The sequence below is a fragment of the Mustelus asterias genome, chromosome 18 (assembly GCF_964213995.1).
Source record: "Mustelus asterias chromosome 18, sMusAst1.hap1.1, whole genome shotgun sequence".
Taxonomy (NCBI): Eukaryota; Metazoa; Chordata; class Chondrichthyes; order Carcharhiniformes; family Triakidae; genus Mustelus; species Mustelus asterias.
This window is the reverse complement of record NC_135818.1, coordinates 48,233,162-48,259,485: the sequence shown is the minus strand read 5'-3', so window position 1 is coordinate 48,259,485 and position 26,324 is coordinate 48,233,162. Positions and strand designations below refer to the sequence as shown.

General features: G+C 40.0%; 1 protein-coding gene across 1 annotated transcript; it reads left to right on the top strand.

Moving 5' to 3' along the window:
- Positions 1-33: 33 nt before the first annotated feature.
- Positions 34-26,324, top strand: ap5m1 (adaptor related protein complex 5 subunit mu 1). Its single transcript, XM_078233861.1, has 9 exons — positions 34-196; positions 7,065-7,728; positions 8,459-8,686; positions 9,860-9,999; positions 12,693-12,778; positions 14,200-14,315; positions 16,070-16,166; positions 20,492-20,536; positions 25,611-26,324. The coding sequence occupies exons 1-9, from the start codon at positions 132-134 to the stop codon at positions 25,838-25,840; spliced, it is 1,671 nt and encodes a 556-aa protein (XP_078089987.1). The 5' UTR covers positions 34-131; the 3' UTR covers positions 25,841-26,324.

Sequence of the window (26,324 nt, the reverse complement as noted above, 5' to 3'; positions counted from 1 at the left end):
CAGCTTCTGCGCAGCCGGGCGCTGCCCTCTGACCTCGGCGGGTTGGCGCCGGTCAGCTGCAGGCTGTGGCTGGGCTTCCTCAGTGCAGCAGCGCCTGTTTCAGCCTTAATGTCGCTGGGCTTGGCGCAAGAATGAGTGTTCGGGCGGTTTGGCTGCTGGGGCTCGAGAAGGGTGAAACATCCGTGAAGCTGTCTAGGTAAAAGATGTGGAAAGTGCGGATTTGATTTATTATTGTCACATGTATGGGGGGAACGCCGTGAATAGTATTAGAAACATAGAAAATAGGGGCAGGAGTAGGCCATTCGGCCCTTCGAGCCTGCACCACTCTCTGAAGAAGTCCTTCCTTGCACGCTATACAGACAAAACAGTAAATGGGGTGGTCAATAGGACTTTAAACTAGAGATTGGGGGGGAAGGGAAAGTCAGGGAACCAAGAGGTGAAGGAATCAGTGGGAAGCGTAGCTGCTTAGGATTACAAAAAATCACGAAAAGACAGCACTCAGGAGAGGTTACGATAGTCCCCATCTCACAAAATATGACACAGTGTCTGGAAAGGCTCAGTAGACCAAGGTCCACCACACTACGAAAACAAAAAGGGACGGTCAATAGGGAATTAAAGGTGCTATATTTAAATGCCCGCAGTGTCCGGAACAAGATAGATGAGCTTGTGGCCCAGATTGTGACTGGCAGGTATGATGTGGTAGGCATCACAGAGACGTGGTTGCAGGGGGTTCAGGACTGGCAGTTAAACATCCAGGGATTCACAACCTATCGAAAAGACAGAGGGGTGGGTAGAGGGGGCGGGGTTGCCTTGTTAATTAGAAATGAAATTAAATCAATAGCACTAAACGACATAGGGTCAGACGATGTGGAGTCTGTGTGGGTAGAGTTGAGGAACCACAAAGGCAAAAAAACCATAATGGGAGTTATGTACAGGCCTCCTGACAGTGGTCAGGACCAGGGGCACAAAATGCACCACGAAATAGAAAGGGCATGTCAGAAAGGCAAGGTCACAGTGATCATGGGGGATTTCAATATGCAGGTGGACTGGGTAAATAATGTTGCCAGTGGACCCAAAGAAAGGGAATTCATTGAATGTTTACAGGATGGCTTTTTGGAACAGCTTGTGATGGAGCCCACGAGGGAACAGGCTATTCTGGACTTAGTGTTATGTAATGAGCCAGACGTGATAAAAGATCTTAAAGTAAGGGAACACTTAGGAAGCAGTGATCATAATATGGTAGAATTCAGTCTGCAATTTGAAAGAAGGAAGGCAGAATCAGATGTGAAGGTTCTACAGTTAAATAAAGGTAATTACAGGCGCATGAGGGAGGAACTGACAAAAATCGACTGGAAGCAGAGCCTAATGGGAAAGACAGTAGAACAGCAATGGCAGGAGTTTCTGGGAGTAATTGAGGACACAGTGCAGAGGTTCATCCCAAACAAAAGAAAGGTTATCAGAGGGGGGATTAGGCAGCCATGGCTGACAAAGGAAGTCAGGGAATGCATCAAGGCAAAAGAGAGAGCCTATAATGTGGCAAAGAGTAGTGGGAAGTCAGAAGATTGGGAAGGCTATAAAAACAAACAGAGGATAACAAAGAGAGAAATAAGGAAGGAGAGGATCAAATATGAAGGTAGGCTAGCCAGTAACATTAGGAATGATAGTAAAAGTTTCTTTAAATACATTAAAAACAAACGGGAGGCAAAAGTAGACATTGGGCCGCTCCAAAATGACGCTGGTAATCTAGTGATGGGAGACAAGGAAATAGCTGAGGAACTTAATAAGTACTTTGCGTCAGTCTTCACAGTAGAAGACATGAGTAATATCCCAACAATTCAGGAAAGTCAGGGGGCAGAGTTGAATATGGTTGCCATCACAAAGGAGAAAGTGCTAGAGAAACTAAAAGGTCTGAAAATTGATAAATCTCCGGGCCCAGATGGGCTACATCCTAGAGTTCTAAAGGAGATAGCTGAAGAAATAGTGGAGGCGTTAGTTATGATCTTTCAAAAGTCACTGGAGTCAGGGAAAGTCCCAGAGGATTGGAAAATCGCTGTTGTAACCCCACTGTTCAAGAAGGGAACAAGAAAAAAGATGGAAAATTATAGGCCAATTAGCCTAACCTCAGTTGTTGGCAAAATTCTAGAATCCATCGTTAAGGATGAGATTTCTAAATTCTTGGAAGTGCAGGGTCGGATTAAGACAAGTCAGCATGGATTTAGTAAGGGGAGGTCGTGCCTGACAAACCTGTTAGAGTTCTTTGAAGAGATAACAAATAGGTTAGACCAAGGAGAGCCAATGGATGTTATCTATCTTGACTTCCAAAAGGCCTTTGACAAGGTGCCTCACGGGAGACTGCTGAGTAAAATAAGGGCCCATGGTATTCGAGGCAAGGTACTAACATGGATTGACGATTGGCTGTCAGACAGAAGGCAGAGAGTTGGGATAAAAGGTTCTTTCTCAGAATGGCAACCGGTGACAAGTGGTGTCCCGCAGGGTTCAGTGTTGGGGCCACAGCTGTTCTCTTTATATATTAACGATCTAGATGACGGGACTGGGAGCATTCTGGCCAAGTTTGCCGATGATACAAAGATAGGTGGAGGGGCAGGTAGTATTGAGGAGGTGGGGAGGCTGCAGAAAGATTTAGACAGTTTAGGAGAGTGGTCCAAGAAGTGGCTGATGAAATTCAACGTGGGCAAGTGCGAGGTTGTACACTTTGGAAAAAAGAATAGAGGCATGGACTATTTTCTAAACGGTGACAAAATTCATAATGCTAAAGTGCAAAGGGACTTGGGAGTCCTAGTCCAGGATTCTCTAAAGGTAAACTTGCAGGTTGAGTCCGTAATTAAGAAAGCAAATGTAATGTTGTCATTTATCTCAAGAGGCTTGGAATACAAAAGCAGGGATGTACTTCTGAGGCTTTATAAAGCACTGGTTAGGCCCCATTTGGAGTACTGTGAGCAATTTTGGGCCCCACACCTCAGGAAGGACATACTGGCACTGGAGCGGGTCCAGCGGAGATTCACACGGATGATCCCAGGAATGGTAGGCCTGACATACGATGAACGTCTGAGGATCGTGGGATTATATTCATTGGAGTTTAGGAGGTTGAGGGGAGATCTGATAGAAACTTACAAGATAATGAACGGCTTAGATAGGATGGACGTAGGGAAGTTGTTTCCATTAACAGGGGAGACTAGGACGCGGGGGCACAGCCTTAGAATAAGAGGGAGTCACTTTAGAACAGAGATGAGGAGAAATTTCTTCAGCCAGAGAGTGGTGGGTCTGTGGAATTCATTGCCACAGAGGGCTGTGGAGGCCGAGACGTTGAGCGTCTTCAAGACAGAAATTGATAAATTCTTGATTTCTCGAGGAATTAAGGGCTATGGGGAGAGAGCGGGTAAATGGAGTTGAAATCAACCATGATTGAATGGTGGAGTGGACTCGATGGGCCGAATGGCCTTACTTCCGCTCCTATGTCTTATGGTCTTATGGTCTTAAAACATACCATTCGTAGAGAAGGAAAGAAGGTGCAGAATATAATGTTACAATCATAGCTAGGGTGTAGAGCAGGGGTCTCCAAACTACGGCCCGCAGGCCACAACCGGCCCGCAGTTTGGAGACCGCTCCAACGTCTTTTGTTAAACAACGGTAATCGTTAGTGCGAAATGTTACTTGTCTCTATCCGTGTTGGTCATTTAGGTTAGCTATATGTATCCCAACAAAGTATTCCTGCTCAGTGAGAATCCCAGCATCTTTATGATAAATGTCGTCCAACAGTAATTGTGAGTTGGAATTCAGAACACGGTAAACACAATGATGTAATTCAGCGGTCTCCAAACTGCGGGCCGGATGTGGCCCGCTGCGGGCTTAAGTTTGGAGACCCCTGGTGTAGCGAAAGATCAACTTAATGCAAGGTAGGTCCATTCACAAGTCTGATGGCAGCAGGGAAGAAGCTGTTCTTGAATGAATAAATCATCCAGGATCGGTTCTTCATCATAATGCTGTCCCCTGAATAGCAAAGGAGACTTTCGGACATTAATGTAGTTTTAGCGAAACATGTTATGCAAATAAACAAGTATGAAGTACTAACCTCTAGAATGGTATCGAGTACTGGAAACATAATGCTCTCATAATGTTAAAATATTATATTTTGCACATTAACTAAGGTTAGGTTGGATGGATAGAACTTTTTGATAGTCGTTTAATCAGTTCTAGGCTCTTGTTTAAAAACCTCTGCTTGTTTGCGAAGAGAAAATTTCATTTTATTTCAATTTTCATAGTGCAGAAGGTGGCCATTTGGTCTATTGAGTCTGCACCGACCACAATACCACCTAGGTCCTATCCCCATAACCCCAGCATGGCCAATCCACCTAACCCGCACATCTTTGGAGTGTGGGAGGAAACTGGAGCACCTGAGGAAACCCACGCAGACACGGGGAGAACATGCAAACTCCACACAGACAGGATCCAAGCCGGGAATCGAACCCGGATCCCTGGCACTGTGAGGCAGCAGTGTTAACCACAATGCCACCCATGTCCACTTGAAATGATATTTCATTTCAAGTGATGCCTAGAAAGCTGAGTGGCTTTCTGGCAACTTCAATTTGTGTAATGCCATTAACGGGCAAGCGACCCAAATTGATTCAAAGGAGCTTATTCAAGACAAAAATTGAGCCAAACAAACGTTGGATAGGTGACTAAAAGCTTGATGAAAGGGGAAGATACGTGAATTCCAGAGGTTAAAGCCAAGACAGCTGCCACTAATGGAGTGAAGTGGAGGATGCACAATAGGCCAGGAATGAAGGAACACCACATTCTCAGAGGAAAATGAAAAGGGATGTAATTTGCTTTGATATTTGTAATGTGTAAATTACTCAGGCCAATGCAAGTATGGGCATAACTGTGAGGAACACCTCGAGGAAATCGCATACTTTAACTTAACAGTACAGTTCAACTTGGGTGATGAATTCCTCCAGTTTATATATATATATATATATATTATATATATATATATATGTAAAGTAATTGGTAACAATACTATATTTGATTATATATTCATATATTCAACTATATCTTTCTATTTCAAGTATAAATAACTTGGAGATGATACCATTTATACCAAATTACAAATGTAATGGATTAGGCTTTGACTCGACCAGTACTTCCTGATATTGAACCATTCCTGATAAAAGTGTATTTCGTTAACTTTGAAATGTATGCTTTTCTATTTGTTTATGAGACTTAAATGTAGATGTTGGTTATGTCAGATACTGCACAGTGCAATTGAGGTTTCGTATACGGACTTTCAAAATATGTTTGTTAGCAATTTTATGCCCATGTGATAAAAAGGGAAGTAGAAGCATGGATAAAAGAAGTTTAAAAAATAGAAAAAGTTGTAAATAGCTGTTTTTCGATTGGAAGAGAGGCGTATGGTATAGTGGACTTGAACAAGATTTGTACTAGAACCACCACTTACATTACTAGCTTGGACTTAGGGCTACAGAGCACAATTTCAAAAGTTGCCAATGGCACAAAACTTGGAAATATAGTAAACACTGAGGAAGACAGTAACAGACTTCAAGCGATTATAGATGGGGGGGGGGGGGAGAGAGAGGAATAGGCAGACACATGGCAGATGAAATTCAATGCAGAAAAGTGTGAGGTGCTACATTTTGGGAGGGATAAGGCGGTGAAAAGAAATACATGCTGACAGGTACAATTGTAATGAGGCTGCAGGAAGAGAGAAATCTTGGGGTTTATGTGCACAAATCTTTGAAGGCGGGAAACCAGGTTAACAAAGTAGCTAATAAAGCATAGGGGATCCTGGGCTTTATAAATGGAGGCATAGAATGTAAAATCTATGTGTAGCACTAGCTCGGCCACAGCTTGAGCATTATGTTCCATTATGTCACTGCACTTTAGGAAGCATAGTAGGAAGGACAGGGTACAGGCACGATTTAAGACCATAAGATATAGGAGCAGAATTACATTATTCAGCCCATTGGGTCTGCTCCGCCATTCAACCATGGCTGATGCGATTCTCATCCCCATTCTCCTTCCTTCTCCCCATAACCATTGATCCCTTTATTGATCAAGAACCTTTTAGTAGAATGACTTAGTAGATGGTTTCAGTGATGAGGGATCACTGCTATATGGAAAGACTGGTGAAGCCTCCTCGGAGCATAGAAGGCTGAAGAGGAATTTGATACAGGTGTTTAAAATCATGATGGTCTTCGAGTAAATAGAAACAAAGTTTCTAGTGGTTGAGGGTTGATAACAAGAGGACACCGATTTAAATGTCAAAAGAATCGAAGGCAGGACAAGAAAAATCTTTTTCATGGAATGGGTGGTTAGGATTTAGAAGGGACTGCCAGTTAGGATAGTCAATACAGACTCAGTAGCAACCTCCAAAAAGTAATTGTGTCAATATTTGAAGGAGGAAGAATTGCAGAAATTTGGGAAAAGAGTGAGTGAGTGGGACTGTCTACCAGCGCCAGACTCACTGAGCCAAATGGCTTCCTATGCTATATTATTTTATGATTCATTTGGCTAAGGAGAAAATGATTTACATTAATACAGCCGCTTTCATGAGCTCAGGATTTCCCAAAGTAATTCAGAAACTCTGAAGAAGAGTCATACGGACTTGAAACATTAATTCCATTTCTTTCTCCACAGATGTCGCCAGATGTGCTGAGTTTTTCCAGCATTTTCTGTTTCTACTCAGTAAATTTGCCGCCTACATACTGGGGGCAATACTAATAGTTTCAAACCAGTTAAAAAAAAAAGTGCAATGGTGTATTGACATTAAAGCCAATAAAGTTACTGTGGTAGGGATGGGGGACAGGAAATAGGTACAGAAATTTTAAAATCAAGTTGAATTTGCAAGTTTTGTTATTGCACTTAAAATATAATAAAAAAGCCTCTTTTGCATTAATATTACACCCATTATTTGCATTTTGTATAATTTCATCAGGCACATAAAGCACTGCTTTAAACTAGTTGCTCACAATTAAATTGACTTTTACTGATCATTATTGAAGAAAAAAACATGCCTTTTTTTCTAGACGATATCCAACAGTTGAAAAAAGAGCCCGAATTTTCAATGGAGAAAGCTATATGGAGGTACCAGAAGACAAGATCTTCCTAAATGCACTGTTAGCTGAGCTCGGTATGACTGATCTGGATAAGAACTTTGTGGAACACAGGGATGGCTGTTGCAGAATAAATAGGACATCTATTTATGAAGTTGCAATTGGAGATGGCGTTCTTTGGCCTGTCCTTGTATTGACACAAAATGCAATCCTCTATGCTTGTCTTCCTTTAGTTGAACAGTCTTTGACTCCCCACCCATCTTTAATGTCTCTACGTGGAATTTCTCCTGCATTTGCACTACTCACAGGGTTAATGGCCTTTTTACACATGGGACAAAGAAATGAATCAGAAATTGCTACCAAAATGGCGCAGCTCCCTGCTATGTTGATGCATGCTTGCCCATTGGGGACTCCAACAGCAACTGATTTTGGATTAATGCAGACCCTGTCTGGCAGCCTTGTTCCTCAGAATGCAATCTCTTCAGCGCAGGCACAAAAGCAACCAGCCTGGAAGCCTGGTGTATACAAAGGGAAACCACAGGTTAATGTATGTGTCACTGAACAGATTACATCCATGCAGTACGACAAGAAAGATGTCATTGACGTGTGGCAGGAGTATGGAACTGTAACATGTAAGGTGAGGTTCATGTACAGTAAACCGGTTTTAGAAATCACTTTTCCAACTGAAATAAGGAAGGCTGTCTTGTATTTTAAGAACATTTAAATTTTTAATATGGAAACACCATAGAGAGGGATTTTCTTTTTACATTTATGTTCCTCATTTATTTAGTAAAATACTTTTGTTACAACTGTAAATTTCAATACATTTCTCCCTATTTGCTGAATTCTAACAACTGGTAAATAAATGAAAGGATATGTATTAAGTTACAGCTTCATGTTTAGTTTCATGAATAAAATTTCCGCTACTTATTGGTACCCTTTTTATGTTAATTAGGACTCGAAAATGAGAGTTCTGGCAGGTAGCATCTCTTTCACTCAAATGAAAATTCCTTTGCGTGGGTGACACACTTGTTTTAGAGTGCGAACATTATTGATTCACCCCACCCAAGGGCAAAAGCCCATATCCAAAGATGGTGCCAGTCAAGTGCTGCACTGCCAGCGATGCTGTCTTTCCAAACAGATATTAGCCCAAGGTTTGAACCGCCTGTACAAATACTTCCAAGGTCGAAAAAAGACAATATGCAGATAGAAAGAAAAGAGCATCTGTATATTGTCTTTATTCAGCCTTGGGAGTTTTTGCTGCAAGTACTCGGCTATGTTTGCTTTCTTTTATTTAAAGAAAGTGCTCAATTCTAATTTTCTTCATATGCTTTTGTTTCTGACTTGCTGTATTTGTTCCAATTTAGTGTGATCTAGAAGGAATAATGCCAACTGTTACAGTAAGTCTGAATCTACCCATCAACGGGTCTCCTCTCCAGGATATCCTCGTGCACCCGTGTGTCAGTGCAGTTGACTCCACTATCCTTACTTTTAACAGTGTTGATGATATGGATGATTCACTGTTCAATGGGCCATACAAATTTCCTTTCACACCACCATTAGATGTATTTAAACTCTGCTGCTACACCTCACAGGTAAGAATATATTATATTTATTGAATTTAAAGCAAAAAGTGAATTTAGCACGATTTCTTTATAAGCGATTTTTTAAAAAAGATAAAGTGACATTTTCTTTAAAGTGGAATCGAATTTAGCTTGCTTTGGATTGTCAGTTTTTAGCTTGGATTCATTTTGTTCTCAGGTGTCAACCTTGTCTCAGAGGTAGCATTCTCCCCTCAAAGTCAGAGTGCCATGGGTCCAAAGCAATGTGTCATGAACACATACCGAACGATCTATTACACTGCTGTTTGTAGTTCCTATTGCATATATGCTGCTGCATTTGGTTACTTTATAACAGAGAGTTTACTTCAAAAGTATTTTGTTGGCTGTGAAGTGCTGTCGAACACCTTGAGGACAAAGAGGATGCTATGTAAATCGAAGTCTTTTCTTTATTCACTTCAGTTTTCTCCCTCAACTAATTATTGTAAATGTGCAGACACCCTCAGTGGGTGTCAATTATTTATCTTGGATTTTTTTGTGTATTTAATTGTGCTGACTTTTCTCAGATGCATCATGTTACAGAATCGTATGCGTGGCATTATTGAATTGGACCAATATGTAGGTACATGTTTCCCAGAAGCTGTTAGCTGTCAGTCGCAAACCTTAATGCAGCCTGCAGCCAAAGACTGTTTATTAAGTCTGTTAGCTGGACAGCTAGTTAGTGATGCAGAGCAACGCCAACAGCGGGTGTTCAATTTCTGTACCGGCTAATGCTATTTAAAATGCATGCAAATTAGTATTTGCATATATTATGCAGCTCCACGCCAATTTCCGGCCCAGAGCTGACGGTGCTGGAAATCTGGCTGCCAGAGACGCGTGGAGGCCGTGGCGCCCAGCGGGGAGCCCGTGAAATGGCCTCCGCTAGAGTTTCCCGGCCCGCTACACTACAAAAGCAGCGCAGCGGGATGGGAGAATCACACACACACACCCCCCCCCCGCCTCCCCATATCTTTAGTTCAGATTCCCTGCATTCAAGTTGGCTTATTTTGAATTTTCAGAATCTTTCAAGTTGACAAAAAAAAATTCCAACTTGATTTGAGCAAAAACAACAAATTGTCCTTCCTTGTCAAACTAAATAGTCATCTGAATTAATGTAGTTAACTTTTAGGAAAACAGTTAAGTAACATGACCCCTCTTGTTTGTTTGCAGGTACCAATCCCTCCAATTCTTGGCTCCTATCAAATGAAGGAAGAAGAGCAACTTGTAAAGATTGCAGTTAATCTGAAACTACATGAAAGTGTCAAAAATGGATTTGAATATTGTGAAGCTCACATTCCCTTCTTCAACAGGTAACGCAAGTGACAGCTTCAGGAATGATTTACGCAGTGCCAATCTGAGAGATTGTTTCCATTGGTCAGGAAATCCAAAACATGGTGGGGGGGGGGGGGGGGGGGGGGGGGGGTGTGTGAGTGGGTGGCAGGTGGCAGTTACAGAATAACGGGCCGATCATTTAGGACTGAGATGAAAAGTTCCTTCACTCAAAGGGTTGTGAATCTTTAGGATTCTCCACCCCAGATAGTTGCGAATGCACCATTGTTGAATATATTTAAGGTTGGGATAGACATATTTTTAACCTCTCAGGAAATTAAGGAATATGGGGAGCATTGGAAAAATGGATCATCCATGATCATGTTGAATAGCGGAGCAGGCTGGATGAACTGTGAAGTCTACCCCTGCTCCTATTTCTTAGTGTAAGTTAGGATGATGTCTGACTGGGAGGGGAAACAGGTGCTCATTGAATGGTAGAATAGGCTCAAGGGGCTAAATGGACTTCTTGTTCTATGTTCCATTGAGAGGTCTATGTTGAGAACGAGTGCAAATAACCAGAAAACTTGTGGAGAGGTAGCAAATTGTAAGCAGTGTGGTAAATTACCCAGTTGTTTGCTTTGTGGCACTTTGTCTGATTTCTGGTGAAGATGGCAAATTGATGAAGATAATATCTGAGTGACCTTTGTATGGGATAGGATGCGAGCAGTGGGATTCTGAATGAGTTGGATCTTGTGAAAGGCTGAGTTTAGGAATCTGGGTACAGATGATTTGGTAAATGTGGAGTCCCTTCTCAAGTGGGACTAGTGAAAATGTAAAAGTATAAACTACCAGTGAGACATTTACACTTAAATATTATTGCATTAGGATATTCAATTGCAAGTGAAGGTACCTTAGTTGCTCTGAAATTACAACTGTGATATAAATCTCATTGTACAACAGATGAAATTTTATTACAATGCATGGACCTCGGAATCTGTTTCCTTGGTGAATTGCCTCTGAACATTGTGAATTTTCCCTTCTGTATATAAAAGAACAGGCTATACAGACTTTCCTTGTGGACTGTTTATCCAAGGGATTTTCTTTAGTAATTTAAATAGGTAGTTAGAACCACTGCAAACAAGCCTGACATTTAGAGATACCAGTTACATTAACCAGATTGATTCATGTCCAAACTGTTAAATAGTTTTACTAACTATTTTTACACTTTAAATAAATATTAATTCCATTACTACAAAATTATTGGAAGCTATTTTTCCCAAGTGTAACCATTTTTGAATTCTATGACTATCCTATCTATTACCCTTTACACAGAGTATGGTATGTTTTCATTTTGTTTGCAGTGATTTTAAAAATCCAACAATATTTCATTTTGTTATAACTACTCTGAATTTAACAAAATTCCAAAGGGTTGCATGGCCCAATAATGCATTTCATTATAGTCTAGATACAAAGTAGGTGGTTACAAAAATAAAACAGCAACATCTTTTATATTTTTTCTTTAACTCTTAAATAATTTCAGCAGTAATTACATTTTCTCTCTGGTTCTTTTCAATAGTTAAGTTAATCTTTGCAATGTTTTAGCCATTTATAGTCCATCTTCCAGTTGTGTGCATTGTTCCTGTGCTTGAAATTCAATTGTCCTTTTGGAGGGCATGTAGAATGTTTAACATCTTTCATATAAATTCCAATTCATTAAAGACAAGATTAAGTCAATGGAACCTTTGCCCACACAGAAAATCGTGTATGGTTTCTGTTTACATCCTTAGAATTCAACTACGTGCTATGGAATAGTTGCAAAAGTGGAAGGGTCAGAAAATGCAGTCCCACTTGGACATGCATTAGAAGTCAAATAGGAGCTCAGTCTGTCGACGATTTTCCCAAGGTGGTTGCTACGCTTTATGCCCACACTGAATTAAATAATCACTAAACAAAATTGTAGAATTCCACTTTATGAAAGGAAATCAAGATTTTGAGGTTTTCTAATTCAAAACGTTGCCTAATACATCATTATGATCTTCATATAACAATATTATGCAGTTATTAGCAAAGGATGTAATGTTATTTAGATTATTTTGAGTGTAGAAAGCAGCCTTAAAAATTGCCACTACTAATCAGCTCCAGTCTACAATCATTGGAATATCAGCAGAACTCCAATAAATTCAGAGCGATGGGGTTATTGAGGATAAACATACTGGACTTTTATTTTGTTTAGTTATTTTTTCATAGAATCATCATAGAATCCCTACAGTGCAGAAGAAGGCCATTCGGCCCATTGTGTTTGCACCAACCACAGTCCCACCCAGGCCCTGTCCCCATATTTACCCTTCTAATCTCCTGACACTAACGGGCAATTTAGCATGGCCAATCCACCTAACCTGCACATCTTTGGACTGTGAGAGGAAACCCATGCAGAGACAGGGAGAATGTGCAAACTCCACACAGACAGTGACCCAAGGCAGGAATTGAACATGGTTCCCTTGTGCTGTGAGTCAGCAGTGCTAATCACTGTGCTATCGTGCCGCCCTTTAATTTTGTTGTATTGGCTGAATTCTCTCCAATTCACTAAGTGCCACAAATGTTTAAGCATAAGTTTAAACATATTATTCCTGGAGGAAGTCAAAAGAAAATTTAAATCCTTTGAAATAAAGAAACAGACATGAATTCCAGGTGCTTCAGAATGTACCTGGTTTTGCTAATCTCTTTTTCTCTTCAGGGGTCCGATAGCACATGCTGAATGTAAGGTGAGCCACGGGCAGCTGGAGGTGTCGCGGGAAAAAAGCTTACTAATTTGGGTCATCGGTTAGTTCAACTGTTCTGTTTCACTTCAATTTTATTCAAGAAACAAAAGTTCTTTTGTAAGATTAACTGTAGTCATTCATGAAACGTTTTTAAAAAAATGTTAGCCTTCACTATAAAGAAATTAACCTTGCATTTAATCACACAGATCAGTTAACATATTGTTCAACTATCCATCATTGAAGCTACTAGCAAAGTCATCAATGGAACTACTTTTAATAACTTGTGTGACACAGGGAAACCTAACTCGATTTTCCCTCTATGATTGCAGCAATTCCAACTTTACTAATAAATAGAAAGTTCTTTGTACAGTCCACAATTTATATACCACACGTTAATGCCCAAATCTATGAACCATTTAATTGTGTGCCATTCACTCAATATGTTTCAGTAGTCCAGCAGTGGAGGAAACATTTTTAAAATGCAGGGGATGCCTTAAGTTCATTTCCAGCATGTTGGTGACTTCAAATTGGCCTGTGCTCTAGTGGAGCTATTTGCACAGCAATGTCATCAGTGTCACTATTAAATTACACATTTATTATTCACAAGATGTCTGCTTGTTGACACAGAGAGGAGATTATTTGTGAGGGTGGAATGAGATAAATTGTCCAAACATAAATGGAGTTGTGTACTCAGGATGGCTGAGCATTTCCTGTCATCTTAGCATTACTTTGTTTTATAGTCGGGGAAGAATTGTATCTTTGGATCTTCCCCTTACATAACACAAACAGCAGATTAATTTATAATAACTTCAAAAAATGCTTCAAATTCACCTGTGCTTGTTCCCTTCAACAATTAGAGGAATTATACTCTACGTGTTGGTATATGTTTATTGAACAAGTAATTGAATATAGAGTTGTTGCAGTGCAGAAGGTGGCCATTTGGCCCATTGTGTCTGCACCAGCTCTCCAAAAGAGCATCATGGTTTAATGTTATTCATCTGCCTTTTCCCTGTACCTTGCGCATAATAAAGCCAATTTATTTTGTTTTCCATTTTAAAAAGTTCAGAACTTTTTATCTGATTTCAGATATTTATAATTTGACTGGTTTCTAGCATATTCCTAATGTTGGATTAATAAAGATTACTATGATAATATAGAGGTTAATTGCCTGATTTTTCTAATCACTCAACTCAGTTTACATTGCTGATCATCCCCCCTATTGAGCTAACTTTCTATAATGGAACAGGAAACCCTTTGGAAAGTTGAAGCTTCTGTGCTCTTTATTGACCTGTAAAGTTGTTGGAAAGCCTTAAATTTGATTTTTTTATATAGAAATTTTGGTTGATGTGACAATGGAAATTAATTTTGAGATCGACTATTTTGATGAATCAATAAGAATATTTTCTCTAATATTAGAAAGTATTTTAATGCATTTAGTATTATGAATATATTGCAAATGCTGTTGGCTTTGTGTGTGTTTAGGTCAGAAATTCCCTAAATCTTTGGAAGTATCTTTAACTGGTGTAGTAATGTTCCCTGCAAAGCATTCCATGCAGCCAACTGATCCATTTTGCACTGGACTTACTGCATATGTTAAGGTTTGTAGATTGATACTTTACTTTTAAAATGATTATCTCAACTTGTCGTTTGAAGAAGTTAAGATTTAAAATGTGTACATTTAAAGTAATTCAGATTATGCAAAGAAAGCTTGCAATTTGGGTAATGTTCCTGTTCCTTTTTAGTCAAACAATATGTTTTACTGATAATTGTACAATTGTTGCAACACTTTGTAATGGGTGAGTACAAAAAGATTCAATGGGGGAACATTTGCCATAACTAGTAGATACATTGACCACCTATTAAAATCTGTTCAGTTGGTGACTGCAGCTACATTTTAAACCACACTCTGCTATAAAAACCTACAGCATTAAGAATGTTGTAATCAAAAATCACTTGTCATTATCTTTGATGAAAACTGTATGTATCCCCTCAATTTTTACTAATGCCACACTGACAATTTCAGGCAGTTCAGCTTCCTGAATTCAAAATGATAAAAATAATGTTCAGCTAAAACTTTGCTTAATGGACAAACTAAATACTGCCATTAGCTAGATTATCAAAATCATTTTTAGACAGTGATCAAAATTCCAAACCGTGAACATTGCTTTGATTTTCATATAAACATTAATTGCTGTAAGTTCTGACTAGATGTAATTAATTCCTGAAACACACAAAATTCACATTTTGTAGACTGAAATAAGTGGATTAGTAGTTTCCAAACTTTAGAATAGGGAGATATATGTAACAGAGATGGCCTTTTGGATACTTGGACACAATCATTTAATTATCTCTGGTTTTGAAAAGTTAATTTATAAAGTGGTTCTTCCCTGTTTTTACACAATCTTGGACAACATAACTTCGTCTCTTGTAGGATATGATAAAGGATGTCTAAATGAGTTCATTTACAATAGGAATTAATGTATTTATAAGGTTGTTTAAAATGTTTAGTAGTGTTTGCACTAACTTCCAAAAAACCTTAGAAGGGAGCTAACTGTTCAAATAAGTTGAACAACATCAAATGATACAATAAGCACTTCAAACGTTGTCCGTTCAAAGGAAACCTCTAATTAAGCAATGTATAACTACACAAACTTAGAATGAACAAGAACTTTAAACAGAGCAATGAGTTAAGTATGTAATTTATTCCAAGAAAATGCAGATTTATTTCTCCATAATACATTGTTTGTATAGATTTTGTAGGCTAATTTGAAACCTATTCAGTGCAGCACACAAGATAGAACTTTATGAAGACAAGCTGGTTAAAAGTGCCAATCCATTCAAGTTTCTGAAAATGCAGAGGTGAGAGGGGGATGGTATAATGGGGTGTGATTGTGGTGGTTAACTTTAAGTTGGATTAGTATTAGGAAACAAGGTATAATCTTATTAACTGAATCCAATGATTTGTTTCAGAAAATCTGCTTGAAATGAGATACCCAAAATGTAATTCACGTCTTTCAACATGAGGTGGTAACTTAAATCCTTCATATCTAACAGCTAAAAATAGAAAAGGCGTGTAACTTGGACTGGAGTTAATCTCTTATCCTATAGTTAGCTGAGTACACTGAACCTGTTGAACAGCTGATTTATTAATATCCCAATTACAAAGGTATTTAGAGTTCAGCTGGCTGGAGAAGAAATTCACTGTGGCAATTGAGGTTAGATAGGAAACAAGCTAAATAGTGGAAAGTTTTCAAAGTAGACTTTGACAGGATAATAAAACCTGAGTGGTCTCATTTTGTCCTGAAGCTATAAGTTAATCGTTTACTTTCTTGCTTCTATTTTATCGTCCCAGCTTTACTTTCGAATCCCAGATTATACACTGACTGGTTGCTATGTGGACCAACATTCTGTGCAAGTGTACTCGTCAGCAAAGCCCAGAATCATCACATGTAAGATTCAATTGTTTTCTTGTATTTGAGCCATGAACATTTTTTAATTGTCTTCTAGCCAGAATAGATTTTACCTGCAGGGGTCAGTCTTGCCTGCTTTTACGTAGCTGAATATTGGCATGTCCATTCATATTGTCATGGCACAAGACTTGCAATTGCCTGATGAAATAAGTCCGATTCAACATAAAAAATGCTGCAAGATTTAATCATTATCTAATTATTATGGTAGGTAGAATTATTGATCCTCACTCTTTCACCCCCTCACCCCAATTTGTAAACATTTTAGGTTCTTTGCTGTCCCTGTATCATATACCATCGTCACTGACCATTGTCCCTCAATTTGCTGATGATGTCTATTCATGGTCAAGAGTTTCTGCCATGGGTCTTCATGTGACTGAATAGATCAATTCTCAACCCATGGGTCTTTGGGCACATGAAGCAGGGCATCCCACAAGCTAATGGGATCGGAATAGTAGGATTTACTTCCTATTCTTTCCTTTTCTGTTGCCACTTTGCCTGATCATTGAGATGTTGTGACTCGAGGCGTGAGTGAAGGACAAGTTGTCTCTACCTTGATCGATTATGCATCAGCTTCTCCAGTTATTAATGCCGCTGCTGACACACTTTAAGGGGAGCTTCAGAGTGTCTTTGAAATGTTCATTTTTTTGTCCTCCCCTGGAATTTTGGTCATTTGGAGAACAGGACCTGGTGGGGGAGACTCTTTTTGGCCATCCAGATAGAGTGTCCAGTCCATCAAAGTTGATTTTGCCGAGGTTTTGCCTGAATTCTTGTGGCGCTTGATTCAAGAGGATGCTAGCATTTGTTTGGTGGTCCTACCATTGAATATGGAAGATTGCTGATGGAATATCTCTAGTATGAGTGATATAGTGGTATTGTCGCTGGACTAGTAATCCAGAGACCCAGGGTAATGCTCTGGGGTGCCGCATTTGAATCCCACCATGGAAGGTGGTGGAATTTGAATTCAATAGAAAATCTGAATTAAAAGCCTAATAATAACCATGATTGTCATTAAAAACCCAACTGGTTCACTAATGTCCTTTAGGGAGGGAAACCTGCCATCCTTACCTGGTCTGGCCTACATGTGATTCCAGACCCACAGCAATGGTTGATTCTTAAATGTCCTCTGAAATATATCCATCTGTTACGAAGTGTAAAAAAAAGAATGAAACTCAGAGTAGTAAGGGCCTGCAGCAGTAGTGGACTCGCCAACATTAAGGGCATTTAAATGGTCATTGGATAAACATATGGATGATATTGGAATAGTGTAGGTTAGATGGGCTTTAGATTGGTTTCACAGGTCGGCGCAACATCGAGGGCCGAAGGGCCTGTACTCGCTGTAATGTTCTATGGATGCACTCCTCAGCATCGATCTAAACAATGGAAACAACAACAACAAACACAGCCATGTCAACCCTGCAAAGTCCTCCTTACTGACATCTGGAGGCTTGTGCCAAAATTGGGAGAGCTGTCTCACAGACTAGTCAAGCAACAGTCTGACTTAGTCATACTGACAGAATCATACCTCACAAATAATGTTGAAGACAGCACGATCATTATCCTGTGGGTATGTCCTGGTTCAATAAAAAATGCAGGAGGGCAAATCAGGAGCAGCATCAGGCATACCTAAAAATGAAGTGTCCATCTGGTGAAGCTACAATACAGGACTACTTGCATACCAAAAAACAACCAATAAGTGATAGAGCTAAGCGATCCCACAATCAACAGATCAGATCTAAGCTCTGCAGTCCGCATTTGGCCATGAGTAGTGGTGAACAATTAAACTTCTCTCTCGAGGAGGAGGCTCCACAAATATCCCCATCCTCGAATGATGGAGGAGCCCAGCAAATCTGTGCTGATAAGATAATTCCGAAGCATTTGCAACACTCATCAACCAGACAAGTGGATAATCCATCTTGGCCTCCTCCGGAGGTCCCCAGCATCACTGGTGCCAGTCTTCAATTCTATTCACTCCAAGTGATATCAAGAAACAGCTGAAGGCACGAGTTACTGTAAAGGCTTTGGACCCTAATGATATCCCAGCAATAGTACTGAAGACATGTTCCAGAACTTCCATGCCCCCTAGTCGAGCTGTTCCAGTACAGCTACAACATTGGTATCTATCCTGTAACAAAAAGCAGAACAAATCGAACTACCCCATCAATGCGCTTGCGATCATCAGTAAAGTGATGGAAGGGATCATCAACAGTGCAATCAAGCGGCACTTACTCAGCAATAACCTGCTCACTGTTGCTCAGTTTACATTCAGCTCCTGACCTCATTACAGCTTTGGTTCAAACCTGGACAAAAGAACTGAAATCCAGAGGTGAGGTGAGAGTGACTGCCCTTGCTATCAAGGCAGCATTTGACTGAAGTTAACAAAACTGGAGTCAATGGGAATCGGGGGGGGGAAAACTCTACACTGATTGGAATCATACCTGATACAACTGAAGATGGTTGTGGTGGTTGAAGGTCATTCATCCCAACTCCAAGACATCACTGCAGGAGTTCCTCAGAGGAATGTCCTCGGCCCAACCGTCTTCACCTGCTTCATCATAAGATGTGGGGATGTTCACTGCTGACTGCACAATGTTCAGCACCATTAGTGACTTCTCAGATACTGAAGCAATCCATGGCCAAAAGTAACAAAACCTGGACTATATCAGCTTGGGCTGACAAATGGCAAGTAACATTCTTGCCACACAAGTGCTAGACAATGACCATCTCCAACAAGAGAGAATCTAACCATCGCCCCTTGACATTTAATGGCTTTGCCATCACAGAAACCCCCACTATCAACATCCTAGGCGTACTGTTGACAAGAAAATCTACTGGACTAGCCATTTAACTACTGTGGCTACAAAAGCAGGTCAGAGGCTAGCAATCCTGCAGCAAACAACTCACCTCCCGACTCCCCAAAGCCTATCCACAAACTACAAGGCACATCAGGATTGTGATGGAATACTCTCTCCTTGCCTCAACAGCATTCAAGAAACTTGGCACCATCCAGGACAAAGCAGCCCACTTGATTGTCATCCCTTCCACAAGCGTTCACTCCCTTCACCATCAGCGCACCATAGTAGCAGCATTGTATACTATCGACAAAATGCACTCCAAGAACTCACCAAGACTCCTTAGCACCTTCCAAACAAATGACCAATACCATATAGAAGGACAAGGGTACCTGGGAACACCACGACCTGGAAGTTTCACTCCAAGCCACTTACCATCTTAACTTAAAAATATATTGCCATTGCTTCATGTTGCTGGGTCAAACTCCTGGAACTCCCTCCCTAATAACACTTCTGGTGTACTTGCACCACATGGACTGCAGTTCAAGAAGGCAGCTCACCACCACCTTCCCAAGGGTAATTAGGGATAGGCAATGAATGCTGGCCTAGCCAGCAAAGCTCACATTCCTTGAATGCATTTTTAAAACTTGTGTGTTGCTGATACATAGTCCAAGTCTCACTGCAGTACAGAAAAATGGTGATGACAACTACTCTGTACAGGAGAACTTTTGCTGACTTGCCGAGGCCTTTGTCATAAGATACTTACTGCCTTAGTTAGTAGAAAGCTGAACTGGCACAGTTGATCTGGCATTGGATCTTCTCATCAATGGGGGCCTTTTGAGTGAGGTGGTTGCCAAGGTAAAGAAAGTACTCAATGTATTCCAGAGTCCCTCCAACGTGTATGGGAGGTGGAATTTTTGGCTGACCAGGTGTTGGTTGTTTTGGAAACATTGAAGGACAGGTCAAGTATCTTGAACGCAGAGGGGGAAGAGGGAGGATATGATGATGATGATCTTTAGTGAGGTGAATAGTCATGATCGGATAGATTATAAATAGTATGGGGGTTATCACACTGCCTTGCTTCTCCCTGCTCCAGATTTTGAAGTCATCTGTTCCAGATCTCCCACTCAAGACAGTTGCAGCTCAAAAGTAGCATTGACAGATGGCTGGAAGCCAGCTATCTAATTCTCCCTTTGGTATCATATCATTTCTTGGCCAAAAGCACAGTTAAATGGCTGACTTTTGTTATTTTTAAATGGGGCTTTCGAACTAGTCAGTGAAGAGGCTCTTCTATATCCAAATGGAATATAGACTGACACTTATGTAAATTGCCAATTTATTGCAACTTCATAAATTATTAGTTTTTTAATAATGCCATACTTCTGTTGAGTTGCAATTACTTTTGACAAATGAATGTATTTTCTTTGGTCAGTGTGTGTTAATCCTGAGTTCTGCATTCCATTGAAATATGACCAATATGCCTCTTTTAACTGAGTGCCTTTTTTGTTTTTCTAGCCAAGGAACTACTTTCTTCCGAGTACTACATCTGGAACTCCAAAGGTGATGCACCTGTGGCCAGCAGGCCATTGAATTCCTAATTCAACTGAGAGTAGATATATGGACCAAATGTTTCAAAACAAAGATAACTGGTTTGATAATTCAATGCTTTTTTAAAAATTGCACTAGTTAAATATTCAGCTGTGTTCAAGAAGCTAATCTATTTCAAATTGTATAAAATAAATGTTTTATGGTAAAGTTTGATCAGGTGATGTACCAGTGTTAAAAATTGTAAATATGATTAATAAAACATGATGAAAAACTCGATTGAAACACTATTGTATTCTAAATGCGACAAGTTGTAAAATTCTGAAGATTTCTCTCCTCCACTGCTCTGTCAAATACACTTGACTCACTGGGACAGAGTTCCACTGGTACCCTCCAGCAAGTTGTCGAAATCACCATTATTATTGTCAGTGGCAGGAGCTTATTCATCGGGTCCTCAACGTCTCACACGCGTGTTGCCAACATGTGTGTTGAAAGAAGGTCCAGACCAGGAACCTTTGATAGATTTTGTATTCTACTCCTCACTCCCTCCCTGTCAATTGTAGTGTCACTATCCTCATCTCAGCGGGGATCAGCCATCACAGTCAGACCATGGAATAAATCTGGAGCTTTCCTGATCACAATGTTTCAGCTAATCAATGGATAAAGTGAGACTTTTCTGGTCTATTTGATACAGCTAATCACTGATAATATCACTAAGACATTGGGAAAGCTGGGCTACAGTGTAATTCTAATTATTATTACTATACATATTCTTTGTTTCAACTGCAAATCACAAGAAATTCAAGAAGAATTTACACATAATTTTCCAGTCCCCATGTTTTAAAGAATAATTGAAGATTTGTATTTCCACCGTCAAAGTAAGTCATAGAGGAAACAGGCCCTTCAGCCCAACTTATCCATGCCGCCCTTTTCTTTTCAACCACTAAGAAGACCCTCTGTCTTCGGTCATCAAGTCAATTTTGTACCAAATTGGCTACCTCACCCTGGATCCCATGAGATTTAACCTTATACAACAACCTACCATGTGGTATCTTGTCAAAGGCCTTGCTAAAGCCCATGTAGACAACATCAACTGCACGACCCTCATCTACCTTCTTGGTTACCCCCTCAAAAAAAAACTAAATCAAATTTTTGAGACATGATTTTCCACTCTCAAAGCTATGCTGACTGTCCCTAATCAGTCCTTGCTTCTCTGAATGCCTGTAGATCCTGTCTCTCAGAATACCTTACCCACTACAGATGTAACACTCACCGGCCTATAGTTCCCAGGCTTTTCCCTGCAGTCCTCCTTAAACAAAGGCACAACATTTGACACCCTCCAATCTCCAGGCATTTCACCTGTGGCTGTGGTTGATTCAAATATCTCCGCTAAGGGACCCGCAATTTCCTTACTGGTCTCCCACAGCATCCCGGGATACACTTCGTCAGGTCCTGGGGATTTATCTATCTTGATGCACTTTAAGACTTCCAGCATCTCCTTCACTGTAATATGTACATTCCTCAAGACATCACTATTTCCCCGAGTTCCCTAACATCCATGCCTTTCTCAGCAGTAAATACTGATGATAAATATTCATTTAGGATTTCACCCATCTCTTGTGAATCCGCACATAGATTACCTTGTTGATCCTTAAGAGGTCATAGAGAAATAGAGGTTTACAGCATGGAAACAGGCCCTTCGGCCCAACAGCCCTACTCTCTCCCTAGTTATTCTTTTGCCCTTCATGTATTTGTAGAAGCTCTTTGGATTCTCTTTTCCCTTATCTGCCAAATCAATCTTGTGTCCCCTTTGTGCCCTCCTGATTTCTCTCTTAACTCTACTCCTGAACCCTCTATACTCTTCAAGGGATCCACTTGAACCCAGCTGCCTATGTATATCATATGCCTCCATCATCCTCTTGACCAGGGCCTCAATATCCTGAGTCATCCAGGGTTCCCAACCTCTACCAGCCTTGCCCTTCACTGTAAAAGGAATGTGCTTACCCTGAACCCTGGTTAATACTCTTTTGAAATACCCCCACTTACCAGCTGACTTTTTGCCTGCCAACAGACTCCCCCAATCGACTTTTGAAAGATCTTGTCTAATACCATCAAAATTGGCCTTGTCCCAATTTAGAATTTTAACTTTTGGGCCAGACCTATCATTCTCAATAACGATGTTAAAACTAATGGAACTATGGTCACTGGTCCCAAAGTGATCCCTCATTAATACTTCTATCACCTGCCCTTCCTTATTTCCCAAGAGGAGGTCAAGTTTTGCCCCCTCTCTAGCCGGGCCATCCACATACTGAATGTGAAATTCCTCATGAATACACTCAACAAATTTCTCCATCCACGATTCTAATACTATGGCTGTCCCAGTCAATGTTGGGAAAATTATTTAATAAATAAATACACTTTAAAGTTAAAGTCCCCTACTGTCACCACCCTATTTTCTTGGAACTATCTGTAATCTCCCCACATAATTAGAATCATAGAATCCCTACAGTGTAGAGAGACCATTCAGCCCATCGAGTTTGCACTGACTCTCTGACAAGAGTATCTTGCCCAGGCCCTCTTTCCCCACCATATCCCCACAAACTTATCAAGGTTACTCTATTTAACCTACACATCTTTGGACACTTAAGGGGCAATTTAGCATAGCTAATCCACCTAATCTACACATCTTTGGATATTAAGGGGCAATGTAACTTAGTCAATCCACCTAACCTGCACATAGAACCATAGAAACCCTACAGTGCAGAATGAGGCCATTCGGCCCATCGAGTCTGCACCGACAACAATCCCACCCAGGCCCTATCCCCGTATCCCTACATGTTTACCTGCTAATCCCTCTAACCCTCATATTTACCCACTAATCCCTCTAATCTACGCATCCTGGGACACTCGGGGGCAATTTAGCTTGGCCAATCAACCTAACCCGCACATCTTTGGACTGTGGGAGGAAACCGGAGCACCCGGAGGAAACCCACGCAGACACGGGGAGAATGTGAAAACGCCGCACAAAATCATCCAAGGCCAGAATTGAACCCGGGTCTCTAGTGCAGTGCTAACCACTGTGCCGCCATGCTGCCCCAATGTTAATATTTTTAAGTGAAGTAGTTAATCTATAATTCACTCTAACTTGAATTTATTGTTAAAAGAAGGTATTTGGGTGCCGCATTGTATGACAGTGATACGCATCAAACATTTTCACCAAGAAGCAGAAGATTGCTCAAACTGTAGCTTCACATACCATACACTAGATTAATGGTTGATTAGTATTTGAACAATCCAGCTACTTCAAAAACAACATCACCCTACACCAGAATTGCAAATCCTAAGGAAAGTAGTGTCAAAACTCACCTTTGTTTTATTTTGTACCTGTCTTATTTTATTCGAATGTCTTGTCCCAATGCACTCGTTTCAAACACAAGCTTATTCCAGAACACTACAAATGTGATTCCATAGCCGGCTTCCAAGAATTGTGCAAGAACACATCAGAAACACTTGTCTATTCACTCTTTCTTCCTGCCTGTGGCAAAGCTCTAAGTTTCCACTCCTAACTCACAGCTAGATAGAACAAATGAGACTGCAAACTCATTTTGTGAAGAATTGTGGGTATGAACCAATATTCCATCATTGACATAGCAGAAAAGTTATTTCTGCACCTATCCAATCCAAACGAACAACACTGAACACATCTCCAGGGATTTATTCATACTTTAATGATTTGCAGTTTTTTGTCATCCACACAATAAAATACCAAAATAGGCAAGAAACACACTTTCCCAAGGTAAATATGTAGTGATGTTTAAAATCAACCAATAATTAAGGGCCAAGTTTTAACAGCTATTCTGTTATTACTTCCTTTCTCAGGCAATTAAAAGAGGGGCACTTGAAAAGAAATCTTGCGGTGTTAAGCTCTACCTTATTAGTGATATATCAACCAACGTTTACAAAATGGCCAACAAATTTGGCCCTGCCTCCATCATGATTAAAAACTCAGAGCACAGTTTGATTTTGAGTTGGCATCTTAAGAATAGTTACTTGGGCAGCATATTGTAAATGCAGAGAGCAACCATTGATGAATGAACATTTGTGAGTCAGGCAATTACTGCCAGTCTAAGCAATACTTAGTACCAGCTGTTGATGACTTGACCATAAACTTGTGATGAAGGTGAAACAAATGTATTAATTCAATATTGTTCTTCCAACTATTGTACTGATTTCATGATTTCCTCTCAAGTTTTACAAAAGCAATATATGAAATATATGTCTGCACAAACACTATGCTGACAACCTTCACCAGATTGTCCCTGTTGTCTGCAAATTAATATACTTACTTAAGAATGATATACATTTTGCACAAAACATTTCAGGCTAACATTTCAGTATTGCCATATATGAGCAATACGATTTTAAAGCCTTTTGTAACTATATACAGATACTCAATGCTGTTTACCATTTGAAAGGGAACTATTTTTTTCCAAATCTGCATTTCAGTATGATTTCTGTGCCACAGGCCTAATGTAAATTAAATAGAATATTCTTTTTAGTGTTTTTTTAATGTAGGTTAGGAATGGCAAACTAAATTGATATCATGGTAATATAGGTATCTTATTAACATATTCCAGTCTTTAATTAAGGGATGGATTAGGGGGTGGGATTTGAAAGCCAGATAAATTCTGTGCTAATTTATATTTGAAATATTCCCTCCATAATTGCCATGCCTCCAGTTGGGGGAGAAAAAGTGAACAAATGGGAAGGCCGATGCCATCTGCAGGGTTCGTTTTCCCTCCATCAGGCCTCTGAGGAGACAAAGGAGGCAGGAGAGAAGCCCATACTTTTTACCTTTTGTGGTCAGCTGATCCCACTGAGTTGCTTTTGGTCATGTCTGGAAATCTACTACTTCAGAAAGATTTTTTGAAGGCAGAGTCTGTTTCCAGTTTGGTAGGTGACCTGTTTTGTGTTTTCAGTGTGTCTGGGAACTCCTTAGTGTAATTAGTGACCTTTGAACTCTGAAGCTAATCCTGTGCTGTTTTGTATTCCTTACTCATCTTTAAGGCTGGTCTTCTCTCTTTTTCAGTATCCGTTGCCACAATTAAAGAAGAAACAGCTGCATTTCAAAGGGATTCCGATTCTAGAAGCTTAATCGTGATTGACAAGGCCTTCTTATTCTGGGCAATAAGAAAACTCTGGGAGTCCTTTCTTCTGCTGAAACTTCAATCATTTTCAAAAATTATCTCATTTGGATTTCATTCTATTCCTTTTATAACTATTCTACTATACAATTTTACAAAGTTGAAAGATGCTTAGTATTTGCAGTATATATGAAATGCATTCATCCCAAGATTGGTGCCAGACCTATATTGTTGATGGGGAGGAAGCTAAAATCCATTTAGCTTCACAACATGGTTATAAAACATTGTGCAAATCCTGCAGACGGTCTTCTGTCACAACACTTTTATCTGTGTACATAAAAGTAGCTTGCAGCATGGCATTCTATAAGCTAAAATGTCCAGGAAGTGTGCACATTAAAGCTACTGTTTTAAGTATTTTCACGGCTTTTTATACAGGAGACGACATTTTAAAAGATACTTTGTCATGTTGAGAAGTTGTAAGTAGATTAGTAGCTGCATTCTGGAGCATAACCTTGTTTTTCTCAACTGTACCTATTCAATAATTATATTTAAAGAGATCAGGTTTGGGGTGTGCAGTTGCCTTCAATTGTTTTGTCTTAATGTCTTTAGTGTCTGAAGACAAATTAAGACCCAACAACCTTAAAGACACTTTTACTATT

What these genes read in the sequence shown, in the direction of transcription:
- ap5m1 (XM_078233861.1), top strand. Translation starts at nt 132, where the DNA reads ATGAGTGTTCGGGCGGTTTGGCTGCTGGGGCTCGAGAAGGGTGAAACA. An exon ending in AAAGCCCAGAATCATCACAT is followed by an intron (nt 16,167 to 20,491) that starts GTAAGATTCAAT and finishes TTGTTTTTCTAG; the next exon opens with CCAAGGAACTACTTTCTTCC. An exon ending in CTACATCTGGAACTCCAAAG is followed by an intron (nt 20,537 to 25,610) that starts GTGATGCACCTG and finishes TCTCTTTTTCAG; the next exon opens with TATCCGTTGCCACAATTAAA.